At 43.7% G+C, this 12,048-nt stretch overlaps 1 protein-coding gene across 2 annotated transcripts in view; it reads right to left on the reverse strand.

Moving 5' to 3' along the window:
• PDE11A (phosphodiesterase 11A) overlaps nt 1-12,048 on the reverse strand; it is a 217,662-nt gene that overhangs the window by 120,154 nt on the left and 85,460 nt on the right. For both annotated transcript variants that reach the window (XM_065561907.1, XM_065561908.1), the window contains exon 3: nt 3,135-3,224. In XM_065561907.1, coding sequence (XP_065417979.1) covers nt 3,135-3,224 — 90 coding nt within the window. The remainder of the gene's footprint in view (nt 1-3,134; nt 3,225-12,048) is intronic.

A 12,048-nucleotide genomic window follows, 5' to 3' on the forward strand; every position in this document is an offset into this window, starting at 1 on the left:
AGGGAAGTAAAAGGCCACTGAAAAAATTCAATATAATGACAGCCTTTTGGTTGGACTGTCCACTGGGGTGGAGTGGGAGGGTGCACAGAGCCTCCTCCCCCCCCCCCCCCCCCGCGTTCTTACACGTCTGGGTGAGGAGGCTATGGAACATGGTGAGGGGGGAGGGAGGTTATACAGCGGCTGCAGCGGCACTCTGTTATCCTGCTGCCGTTCCTGAAGCTCCACCAGACGCTGGAGCATGTCCGTTTGATCATGCAGCAGCCCCAGCGTTGCAGCCTGCCACCTCTCATCTCGAGGGTCCCTCATGACCTCACGTTCACTGGCATCTTTCCTGTACTTAAATACCGTGTCCTTCCACTCATTCAAATGAGCTCTTTCATTGAGGGTGCATTCCATTATTTCCGAGAACATTTCGTCTCGCGTCCTCTTTCTCCGCCACCTTATCTGAGATAGCCTTTGGGACGGAGGAGGGAGGCTTGAAAAATTTGCAGCTGCTGGAGGGATGGAAAAAAGGAGAGAAGTTTTTAAAAAGATAAATTTTACAGAACAATGCTTATACTCTTTCACGGTGAACAACACTATTCACATTACATAGCACATGTGATTTCAGTACAAGGTCGCATTTTCCATCTTAATATTGAGTGCCTGTGGCTTTGGTGTTAGAGATCACAGACGCAGGTCCGGGCAACAGAATTCGGCTTGCATGCAGCCATGGTAAGCCATTGTCTTTCGGCTTCTGCGCCCTCCTTTCCCACATACCAAGCAAAGCCCGTTGACTGCTGCGGTTTTCCTGTTAACCTTCATCAGCAGAAAACAAATTACCCCCCCCCATCCAATTCTCTGGGATGATTGCTTTATCCCTCCCCCCACCGCATGACTGGTATCAGGGAAGATCCCTGCAGAAACCAAACTAACCCCCGCCCCTCCTCACCCGCCATGAATTATCTGGGATGATCGCTGTACCCCTCCCCCCACCGCGTGGCTGGTATCAGGGAAGATCCCTGCTAGCCAAAGGCGAAAAGCTCAACGCCAATTCCCACCCCCGCCCCACGCTTGGCTAACTGCAGGGAAGGATTTCTTTTCAGCCACAGGCAAACAGCCCAGTAGGAACCGCCACCTCTGTCCGCTTAATTCAATTCCTGTATTTCAACCAGGTTACCATGAGCAATGTCACTCTCCTGAGGATTACACAGCGAGATAAAGAACGGATGTTGCTTGAATGTCAGCAAACACCGGGACCATACGCTGCCAGGCTTTGTCATGCAATGATACCAGATAACTTGCTACTAGCATGGCATGGTCAAGTGTCCTACCATGGAGGATGGAATAAGACTGCACTGCCCAGAAACCTTCTGCAAAGGCTTTTGGAGTACCTCCAGGACAGCTTCATGGAGATGTCCCTGGAGGATTTCTGCTCCATCCCCAGACATGTTAACAGACTTTTCCAGTAGCTGGACTGGCCGCGAATGCATCCCAAGTCCTCAGGGCAAATTAATCATTAAAAAATGCTTGCTTTTAAACCATGTTTTATATTTTAAAAGGTAAACTCACCTGAGGTCCCTTCCATGGGGTCATGGTCTTGGGTACTGGCTTGGGAGGCTTGGGAGGGTACTTCAGTCAGGCTGAGAAAAAGATCCTGGCTGTTGGGGAGAACGGAGTGCTTTGTGCTCTCCGCAACCTCCTCCTCCTCCTCTTCCCCATCCGCAGAATCCTCAGGTGTGGCTGATGAGATTACCCCCGCCTCAGAATCCACGGTCAGAGGTGGGGTAGTGGTGGTGGCCCCCCCTAGAATTGCATGCAGCTCAGCGTAGAAGCGGCATGTCTGTGGCTCTGACCCGGAGCGACCGTTTGCCTCCTTTGTTCTCTGATAGGCTTGTCTGAACTCCTTGACTTTCACGCGGCACTGCTCTGAGTCCCTATTGTAGCCTCTCTCCATCATGCCCTTGGAGATTTTTTCAAAAGTTTTGGCATTTCGTCTTTTCAAACGAAGTTCTGCTAGCACTGAATCCTCTCCCCATATAGCGATCAGATCCAGTACCTCCTGTACGGTCCATGCTGGTGCTCTTTTTCGATTATCGGCCTGCATGGTTACCTGTGCTGATGAGCTCTCTGTGGTCACCTGTGCTCTCCTGTGCTGGGCAAACAGGAAATGAAATTCAAATGTTCACGGGACTTTTCCTGTCTACGTGGCCAGTACATCCGAGTTCAGATTGCTGTACAGAGCGGTCACAATGGTGCACTGTGGGATAGCTCCCGGAGGCCAATACCATCGAATTGTGGCCACACTAACCCTAATTTGAACTGATAATATCGATTTTGGCGCTACTCCGCTCATCGGGGAGGAGTACAGAAATCGATTTTAAGAGCCCTTTATTTCAAAATAAATGGCTTCGTTGTGTGGACGGATGCAGGGTTAATTCGATTTAACGCTGCTAAATTCGAATTAAACTCATAGTGTAGACCAGGCCTAAGATAACGTTTAAAGGTTTTAATACTTGTTCATTATAATTTCCCTCTCCTTACAAATCATGACTAGTTGGACATATAGGGTGAAATCTTGGCCCCATTGAACTCAATGAGAGTATTGAAGACAGGGAGTTTAGCTTTACAGGAGAAGAGATTTAAAAAAAAAAACAATTAAAAAAACTCTCTAGAACATTTCCATGATCTTTTTTTTGAAAAATATGTGGTATGTACAGAATGCATAATGTTGTGGCTTTAAGGTTGTGGTTGTACTCCTTTGGGGTACCCTGCATAACTCACTCCTGTAGACAAATTAAATATTAAAAATCCAGGATGCTAGAGGGTTGATATTTCTGGAATTTTTAAAAAGATCTGAATCTGTGGAAATGTAACTCATTCTATTCTGCAGAATGGGTTCGAAACACACCTATCTTAGAACAATAAACTCGAAATTGTCATCAGGAAACAAACATTTAACATCAAAAGGAAATTTTTCTACCACCGTCTAAGCCTGTAGCCTCAAGGACATTCACCATCCACTTAAAAGGTTCTCTCTGGATTATTTTGAAATAAAACATAACTGGTTCCTTAAAACTGTCTGTTCTGGAATTTGAAGGAAAGAGAGATGTGACAGTGTTTGATAGCTGTCCAACGTGCTGCTCTCTACTTACTCTGCTTCTGTCATATTCCTTCCTCGAAGCAGCAAATAGCTGGGCGTTAGATATGGCAATTCCACAAAATGGGAGGTACATCTGCATCACCTGTTTCAAAGAGAAATTTTAGGTCATTAGGAAACACTGTTGACCATAAGCATCCATATTATTTAGCAAGTGTCTGAGGACACTTGGCAACTCTCAGGAAGTGCTCTGTACCCTTAAAGTCTTCCATTATATAACTAAAAACAAAGCAAATTATCTGTGAATGGTCCCTAGAGATTAGGGGGAAAGAACTATTCCAAACATTAGCCCTCAAACCAAACCAGACTCAAAACTATTTGGATTTATGGATTCAGCTGGTGAGAATCTTTGCTATTATTCTGACACATCCTTTGCAGGATTCTCAGCAAGTGTGGAAATCTGTCCTCAGGTGGAGACTGTATTAAAATCTTAAATGTTCTGGAGTTTCCCCAAGTCAAAGTCCATTAGAGCTGAGGGCACTCAGACCTGTACCAGGACTAAGCCCCTTGGGTCTGAAAGTGATGCTGAAGGAGAGGAAGAAGGCAATCAGACAACTAGACGGATATTGTAAGTGATCAGGGCTAGACAGAAAAAATCTATCATCAGTCTATCTTGACATCCTTGGAAGGAATAATTGATGAGATGAATACAAAAATAAACATCACTGATGACAATAGTTTGGTTTTCTATATCCAATCAGACTTACATGTGAATGGCATAATGTCTACCTTGTTTACAAAACAAAGCACAAATAAAAATAACACTCTCTTGGAAAGTGGGGTTGAAATCTTGGAGGCCTATGTGAGCTCCCATAATGCATTAGTAAAAGGTACCCCAGCATAGATGGAAGCCTCAGGTCCAGTGATATTTACAGAACAGTTGTTGCTTAACCTGGTTGGTATTATGCCAACAGGGCCGGCTCTAACTTTTTTGCCTCCCCAGGCAAAAAAGAAGAGCGCCGCCCTGCTGAAATCCCCCCCCCCGTGCCGCAGTGCCCGAAGCCCCTGCCCCCCCTCCGAGCGCCACACCGCGCCAAGCCCCCGCCCCCCCTCCGAGCGCCGCCCGAAGCCCCGCCCCCCCGAGCGCCGCACCGCCGAACCACAAAAAAATTAAATAAAAACCGGAGCGCCGCCCCGCCCCAAGGTGCCGCCCCAAGCACATGCTTGATCGGCTGGTGCCTGGAGCCAGCCCTGTATGCCAAGAACAACCTTTTGTGCAGTTGTTGACTGAGCAAAGTGAGGCATAACACTCAACTCAATCGCATTTCTCTGTTTGTCTGTAAAGACCATATCTGATCAATTCCAAAATTTCAGGGAACTTCGTAGTAATCAATGGGATGGACCCTATTGATTTGATTGATACTTCCCTTACCATTGTGTTGGTCCCATCCTGTCCATTTACTTGGTGTCATGTACTTCTGTACCAGACAGAGACTAATCATAGTGCTTGCTTATACACACCAGATGTGTTCATCATAATCCTTTAATGCTCTGCCAGGTATGGCTGAGGTTCATTTAAATAAGGTATTTTACACAATGCTGCCAAGTGGCTGAACAGCAGAGTACAATTTAGCATTCCATTACACTTGGCCGTTGTACAAAGATGAGAATTCTGAGAGTATCTCCTGAAAAAATAGAGTTGCTCTGGTGTGTAGCAGCTATGAAACTGTGATGTCTTTGTTTTCTGTCTTTTTCACCTTTAAAGTAATCATTTGTTCTCATAGTTACTGCAGCTTGCAACAGAGAAGACACATACATACACACACACACTATTCTCTCTCAAAGACTCTACTTTTGTTCTTTCTTATAGTGTTTCTCCTTAAACTAAAATGATGCATTTTAGACAGAAGCTATGTTTGCTCTTTAGAGCAATTGTTGCCTTCCCATTGATAATCTTCAAATGTGTCAATTTTAACATTCTTTTCTACATTAAAAAAAATCCAAATTGGTAAGTTTGAATGCTTATGATCAGTGGGAAAGGCCATTCAAAATGAAAATGAAAAGTAAAAACACAACCGTAATGCATGAAAGTGCCAAAGAGAAGGGGCATGCCCTCACACTGACAGAGGCTTTTTATGCCTGGACAGAGGGGAGCTTGAAAAGGAAAACCTGCCACAGAAAGGTGTGGTAAACTGGAAGAAGGCAGCCCTGCCTCAGACAGCAGAGACAGGCTCTACAATAGAGAGACAGCAACAAGCCTCACTGCTCCAGAAGCTGCATGACCAAGCCTCAGAGCAGTATGCCCCACAGGGAGGGGCTGGAAGTAAACCCTTCTCTTTATTTTCCCACAGATGCCCCTTTGCCATAAGGGAAGAAAGAGGAGAGAGGACTTTTCTTTTGTTTGCTCCAAGAACCCCATTAGGTGTTTGCCAGAGTGGGGAGAGAGAGAATTTTACATCTCTCCGTTTAGTTTTTGTTTAAAAAAATAAATAGAAAACTTGGTTACTAGTGATGCATCACTGAACACCATAGTCAGGGAAGAGGTCTGGGTAGAAAAAAATTGCTTACAAGAAAAATTCTGACCTGAGATTCATGAGATTTGACTACTTTTAACCTATTACAATATATAATTTTTAGAACCAGTTTGGAACCTAGTCCTGCACCCATTAGAGTCAGGAGCAAAACTCCTATTCTAGACCAAGGTATTCAGACACCAGGGTGATGGGAGTGGTATAAGAAGACATATCATGTATTTTCAGGCATAACAAAAATGGTTGATAAGGACAAATTACCATCTGGTGAGATGGACAACCACTCAGCAGGCCTTATTCTCCATGGCTGTGCACCTTGTGCATAATCATTTGCATCTGTGAAAAGTTGGTATATAAAATGCTACTAGCTCAGAAAAGTGGTGTTTTACACCCACTTTGCACAACTATAGATGACTACACAAGATGCAGTGCAATGGTATTGAAAACTTTATAATAAAGAATAAAATGAGTGAATAAAAGTTTACAATTAAGTGATATAATTCAATATCACATGGAGAAGAACCACCAGTGATTTAAAGCAATTATGCCACTTTTAAAAAGAGCGTTTGGCAAAACAAAAATCTGCTGCCACTCTTATTTTGTCTTTTCTGAGCCATATAGCTACTGCTGCTTAAACAGACTCTGGCAAAACTGTAATACAGTAATTGATACATCACTAATGGTTATTGAAATTTGTAAAAGGCTCTTCATTGCTAAATCACAGAGTGGAGTAGAACAAAGTTATCACATTTTGGCTTCAAATAAATAAATTAAATATGCATTTACAACTGCAATATCAAAACACCTGTTTTCTGATGCATTCTGTGACCCTTTAACAGACAGGAAACATTCAGAAGTACCATTACAGAAGCTAGACACTATGGCAATTGGCTCTATAAAAATATACAATGGTGTGCTGATTGCCCTTGTACATTTTAGCCAATTATTGTGAAGACTTGATAGTATACCAGATCCTTCAGTGGTTTTGCTCCCAAAAGAGAATGTAAGTGAATAGTTGAAGAAATGTCACTGATGGGTGAGTAATAAAAGTTCCTCTGGCACATCAACGTAAAAGAATATTGTATCATGCTTTGCCAGAATCTATTTAACTGTAAGGCACTCTAGTTACTAAAAAGATTTTTCCTTAAATATAAGTGTCTTGTTTATAATAAACAGCACTAAACACTTCAGTGATGTCACAATCCACCATTTTTGACATCTGAATTCTCCAGCATGAAGTGGTGATCCAATAACAAAATACTGAGCTGTAGCATAACTAAATAAATGAGGCAGGAGGAGCAGACTGACTAGAAAGGAGGTTATAGATATGTTGTCAAAAGCAGCAATGATGGGAAAGAACACAGAGAAAAATGACAGGTTCATTTTAATTTGCCTCAGTATCACACAGGAACATTTTAAGAAGGAGCTGTTTTCCTGTGCCCTCTCTGCTGTCCTTTCTGCACTACAAAACAGGCTGAGAGAACTTACCTATCACAATCTGGGTCTGTGAATGTTTTACCAAACACTAAGGTTTTATTGCACAAGAAACTCTATCAGCTCATATCTGACATTAAAACTCTTAAAGGAGCTGCTGCTAACAAGTCGAAAGCTTGAGTAAGGAAAATATATTCTGTCTATGCTTGAAGGTGCAATAAGTGGCGAGGCATAGCTATGGCCTATAGTCATGCCAATGGACTGACCATCAGTGTGAAATCCCTGGGGAAAATGCAGCTTATATAAACCATTCCGCAACAGATGAAGTTACTCATCCTTGCTACATCCAATTACCAATCCAAGGCACAATTAGCAAGCATTTTTTCAATTTGGAGAAGTACTAGCAACATGAAAGGTAGTTCCTTATGGGGGTAATTTCTTACCCTATCTAACTTGCACTAAATGACTAGGAAACCCACTACAAATGCTTGAACTGTACACATTGTTCAGAAAGCAAATAAATACACTATTAAAAAAATCCAATGACACACATTTACAAAATGTACTTTGTTCATTTATTTTTGCAACTGAAGCTTGGTTTTAATGATTTATAATGGTACATCACAGCATAGTGGCATCAGTAAATGCATGATAGCATATTCTGTAAAAATAATGTAATCTTAGTAATAAGCTGATCTAGCTAATCTGCTGAGAGGTGGAGCTAGAAAGCTTGTCTCTTTCACCAACAAGAGTTGGTCGAATAACAGATATTACCTCACTCACCTTGTCTCTTTAATACCCTGGGAGCAGCACGGCTATAACAACACTCCAAATTTGGTTTTTACTCATCCTGACTCAAAAAGCAGACTCAGTGATACCATTTAAACGTTTCCTATATTCTTAAAAATAGGTGGAATATATAAATGTTTTATTAAATTCAAGAATCTACAGACCAAAATCAATTGCAATATGGTTAAGTGTGAACACTCACCCAAATCACATTACGTTCTGGCATCTGTACAGTGTCTGGCAATTCTTATATCCATGTCTCTGATCAAATCAAAGCATAACAGCAGTTTGCACTTCACAGAAACATTTGCCAAAACCAGAGATTTTTCCAAGCTAATTACAGGTTTGAACCCCTATATTCTGTGGACATTCTATGAACCCTAAATCCATACACATACCTCTCCTGACAGCAATGAGAGCTGTACAGATCAAGAGCAGTACATGGCTTGATTAGTCCATTGCCTCTGTGTTTTTTTTAATTCATCTTTGCATGTTATTATTTATACAGTGCTATAAAAGTACATGGTGCTTCAGAGACAAAGAAAAGACAATACAATCTGAAATTTGGCAGCCTGTAGGGACTGTAAACAGCGTGCATGAGGCCAGCGCGAATTTCGCCATGATGGGCCAAGTGTTGGTCTGCCTCATGTGATTGCCCGCACACAAGGGAACTAGATAAGTCTCTTCACCAGCCAGATCCCTACACCATTCTGTTGTAGAAAACAACTCCTGTCAAAAGCTAAAAGATCAGATACTTATGCTGGACCCCATCCCCACGAACCCTGCTGTTGGAGGACTGCTGGAGGTGGAATAGGGGGCAATGCCATAGCACAGAGATTCCTGGGCTGCCTAAGTAATGCTAGGGCTGTTACAGCCCCTGGACAACGTAGAACCAGCAGGGCACAAATGTGCCTTAAAGTCACAGCCTGCCCCTGGCCTGGACTTTCTGTGGTGCCTCTCCAGGTGGTGAAGAACAGAATCTGACTCTGCATCTTTTCCTACACATACTCAAGTCTTCAAGTAGGAGTGACTAAAAAAAAATCCTGGTGAAATCTGATTTATAACAATGAAGTCCTAGAAATGTTTTTTATATAATTAGAACTATACTCATCTACTCTTCCTATTTCAGTTCTGTTTAACCTGTTTCTGACCCCAGTCACTTTTATGTTAAGTATTACTCAGATCTGACATCACCAAAGCAGATGAAGCTTGAAAAATCTAGATGAGCCATGTTGTGCATTGTTTTGTAATATAAACACACACACACACACACACACACACACACACACACACACACACACAAAATGTGGACAGGATTTAGTAAACCTATTTTAGCTACATTTTATCGGGCATATTTAATACTTAAATATTTCCTTGTGTTTAGCACTTAGTGTGAGGGAGGGGACAATAATCTGCATGCGACCTTCCAAAGGAAGCCTCATAATAAACTTTGTTGTTTTAGATAAATCTGAAATATGAAAATATGCCTATTACACTCTCCCAGGCCAAAACACACTTGTGGAAGTGTTGAGAGATCAGGAGAAAACCACTCACCTCTAATACTTAGTTGCCAAATCCTGTAGTCTACTCAAGCAAAATTCCTACTAATGTCAATGGAAATGTTGCATGACTTGAATCTCTAATAATAATTTTATTCTAAATGAACCTGGCCCATCAATTCCTTTAGGTTGCAAGACAATAATTCAAAATGCAACATAAAATCAGGGTGTCTGACGAAGTAGAGGGGAGAGGATACAAAGGGACAACAGTGGTCATTTAAAAATAAATTTGGGGAAGAAAAGTTGTGAAGAGTAGAAATAAAGAAGGCCAGACTGAGAGGGCTGTCTAGGATGGAACAGGTGCGATATCCTAGGGCCCATCACAGGAAAAGCATAATTACAGCCCAACCTAAAATTGAAGATGGTGTCAGTCAGCATGAGGTTCAATGCACCATTACAGGCTTATAAAACAGGGCTAAATGAAAGCCTGCTCACTTTATAGTCAGCCTATGTAAAAACTGCAGAGTTGGCTTAATATGAACATGGTTGATCAAGCCAGTGAGCAGAAGTATTTCTGATGTACTTCTGCAGTCTGAACTAATTCCAAGCTCTGGAGAAACCCTGCTGGAAGTCCTGCTAAGAGTGAACTATATTAATCAAGTAATAAAGGTATGTGTTGCTTCTCTGAGGTCATCACAAGAAAAGGTCAGCATATGCACAACCATTAGTATAAGCACATAAATACAGACTAGTGTTGCCGCCTATTCTCAAGGTAGCCTGACACTTCTCACTCTCCTGACAATGACCTTTTTCAGTTGCTCATAACTTTGCCAATCATTAACTGTTTGGATTGAAATTTCCCATGCGGATGTCTGCCTGAAGCTAAATTTTGGGGGGGGGGGGGGAAATTTCATCCAAAATGGTTCAGTCATTTCCAAGATCAAGGATAGGTTGTTTTACCTATGGGAGAAAATTCTGACAACCTTTATAATAAGTGGTGTACCAGTCCTATTTATAACAACCCTAGTTCTTCATTAAAAGGTTACAGTCAAATGTGACATGAAGGTTCTTAATCTGACTCACCACCTCCAGACACGTCTTTTGAAAAAACATGGCCATGAAGGAAACAAGAACGTTCTCATAACCACAATCTCCATCCACCAGAGAGACAAAACTGGCAGGACCCACAAGACAAAAGAAAAATATTTGTGTAATTTTAATCACAGATCTCACTTATCAGCAAAAGTTGTGCCTCCCCACCTTTGCACTTCTCCCTCTTATATCAGGTGAACACTAGAAGACAGTTCCAAACACATCAGTAGTAAGTCATTGTGTAGCAATACTTGGCACTTTTGCAGTGGTTTCAGTCTAAGCCCTGGTCTACCTAACTACATCGCTCAGAGCTATGAAAAACTTCACGCCCTGTGCAGCAAAGTTAGGTCTACCTAATCCCCAGCCTATACACAGTGAGGTCGATGGAGGAATTCTTCTGTTGAGCCAACTACTGCCTCTCGAGGGGGAGGATTTACTACAGCGATTAAAAACCCGTTCCATTATTGTACTGTCTACACTACAGCACTGTGCCGCTGTAGTGCTTGTAGTGTAAACGTACCCTAAATATCTCATAACATTTTACAGACATAAGTGAGCTAAGCCTTAAAACACCAATTTTTTCTACAGGTAGGCAAACAGGTTAAATAACTTGCCACGGGTCACAAAGCAAGTCTTTGGCAAAGTCAGAAAAAGAACAGAGCTCCTGGGTCTCAGTTCTGTGCTTGAATCATTAGACTCGTCTTTCATGACTGAAGAACTGTTATAAAACTGCATGAAGATCATGTGATGAAGTGTGAACATCTTCATATTGCTAGAGCCCTGCAAATCCGCAGACATCTGCTTTATATCCGCGGATGCGGTCAGTGTTTCCTCATCTTTGCGGATCGTGGATTGGATGCGGATCCAAATTTTTTTATCTGTGCAGGGCTCTAGAGCAAGGGTTCTCAAAGGAAATCCACAGCCCCCGGTAGTCTGTGGTTTCAGGAGGTCCACCTATGGGGCTGCAGCTCAGTGAACCAGCGCCCACCACAGGGCTAAAGCCCAGAGCCCCACAGGGGAAGAGCACCAGAGCTCAGGCTTTAGCCCCAGGTGTGGGATGGGAGAGCGCTGGGCCTAAACTATCAACTCTGGCTTCTCCACCCCCACTGATTGCACAGTGAGGGTCTGACAAGAGGCAAGACGCAGTGATTGTCAGTGGGGTTTGAGGCGCTGGTTTCCCCATGCGGGCTCTGCTGGCATGGCTGAGTGCAGTTAACATAGTCAGGGCAGGCTCTAACTTTTTTGCCGCCCCAGGCAAAAAAGAGGGGGCGCCGCCCCCCCACCACGAGCACCGCGCCGCCATATCCCCACCCCAGCGCTGCCTAAATCCCCGCCCCCGAGCACCATGCCGCCCGAAGCCCCGCCCCCTCCAAGCGCCGTGCGGTCTGAAGCCCCCACCCCCCCTCCGAGCAAGCCCCCACTTCCCCTCCGAGCCTCACCCCGCGCCAGCCCCCACCCCCCAGTGCTGCGCCAAGCCCCTGCCCCAAACCGAGCGCCGTGCTGTGCCAGCCCCTGCCCCCCCGCCGAGCGCCAAGCCCCCACCTCCCTCCAAGCACCGCGCTCTGCTGCGCCAGCCCACACCTCCCCCCAGCGTCATGCCGCCCAAAGCCCCACCACCCCGAGC

This window comes from Chrysemys picta, chromosome 11 (assembly GCF_011386835.1).
Source record: "Chrysemys picta bellii isolate R12L10 chromosome 11, ASM1138683v2, whole genome shotgun sequence".
NCBI classification, from domain to species: Eukaryota; Metazoa; Chordata; order Testudines; family Emydidae; genus Chrysemys; species Chrysemys picta.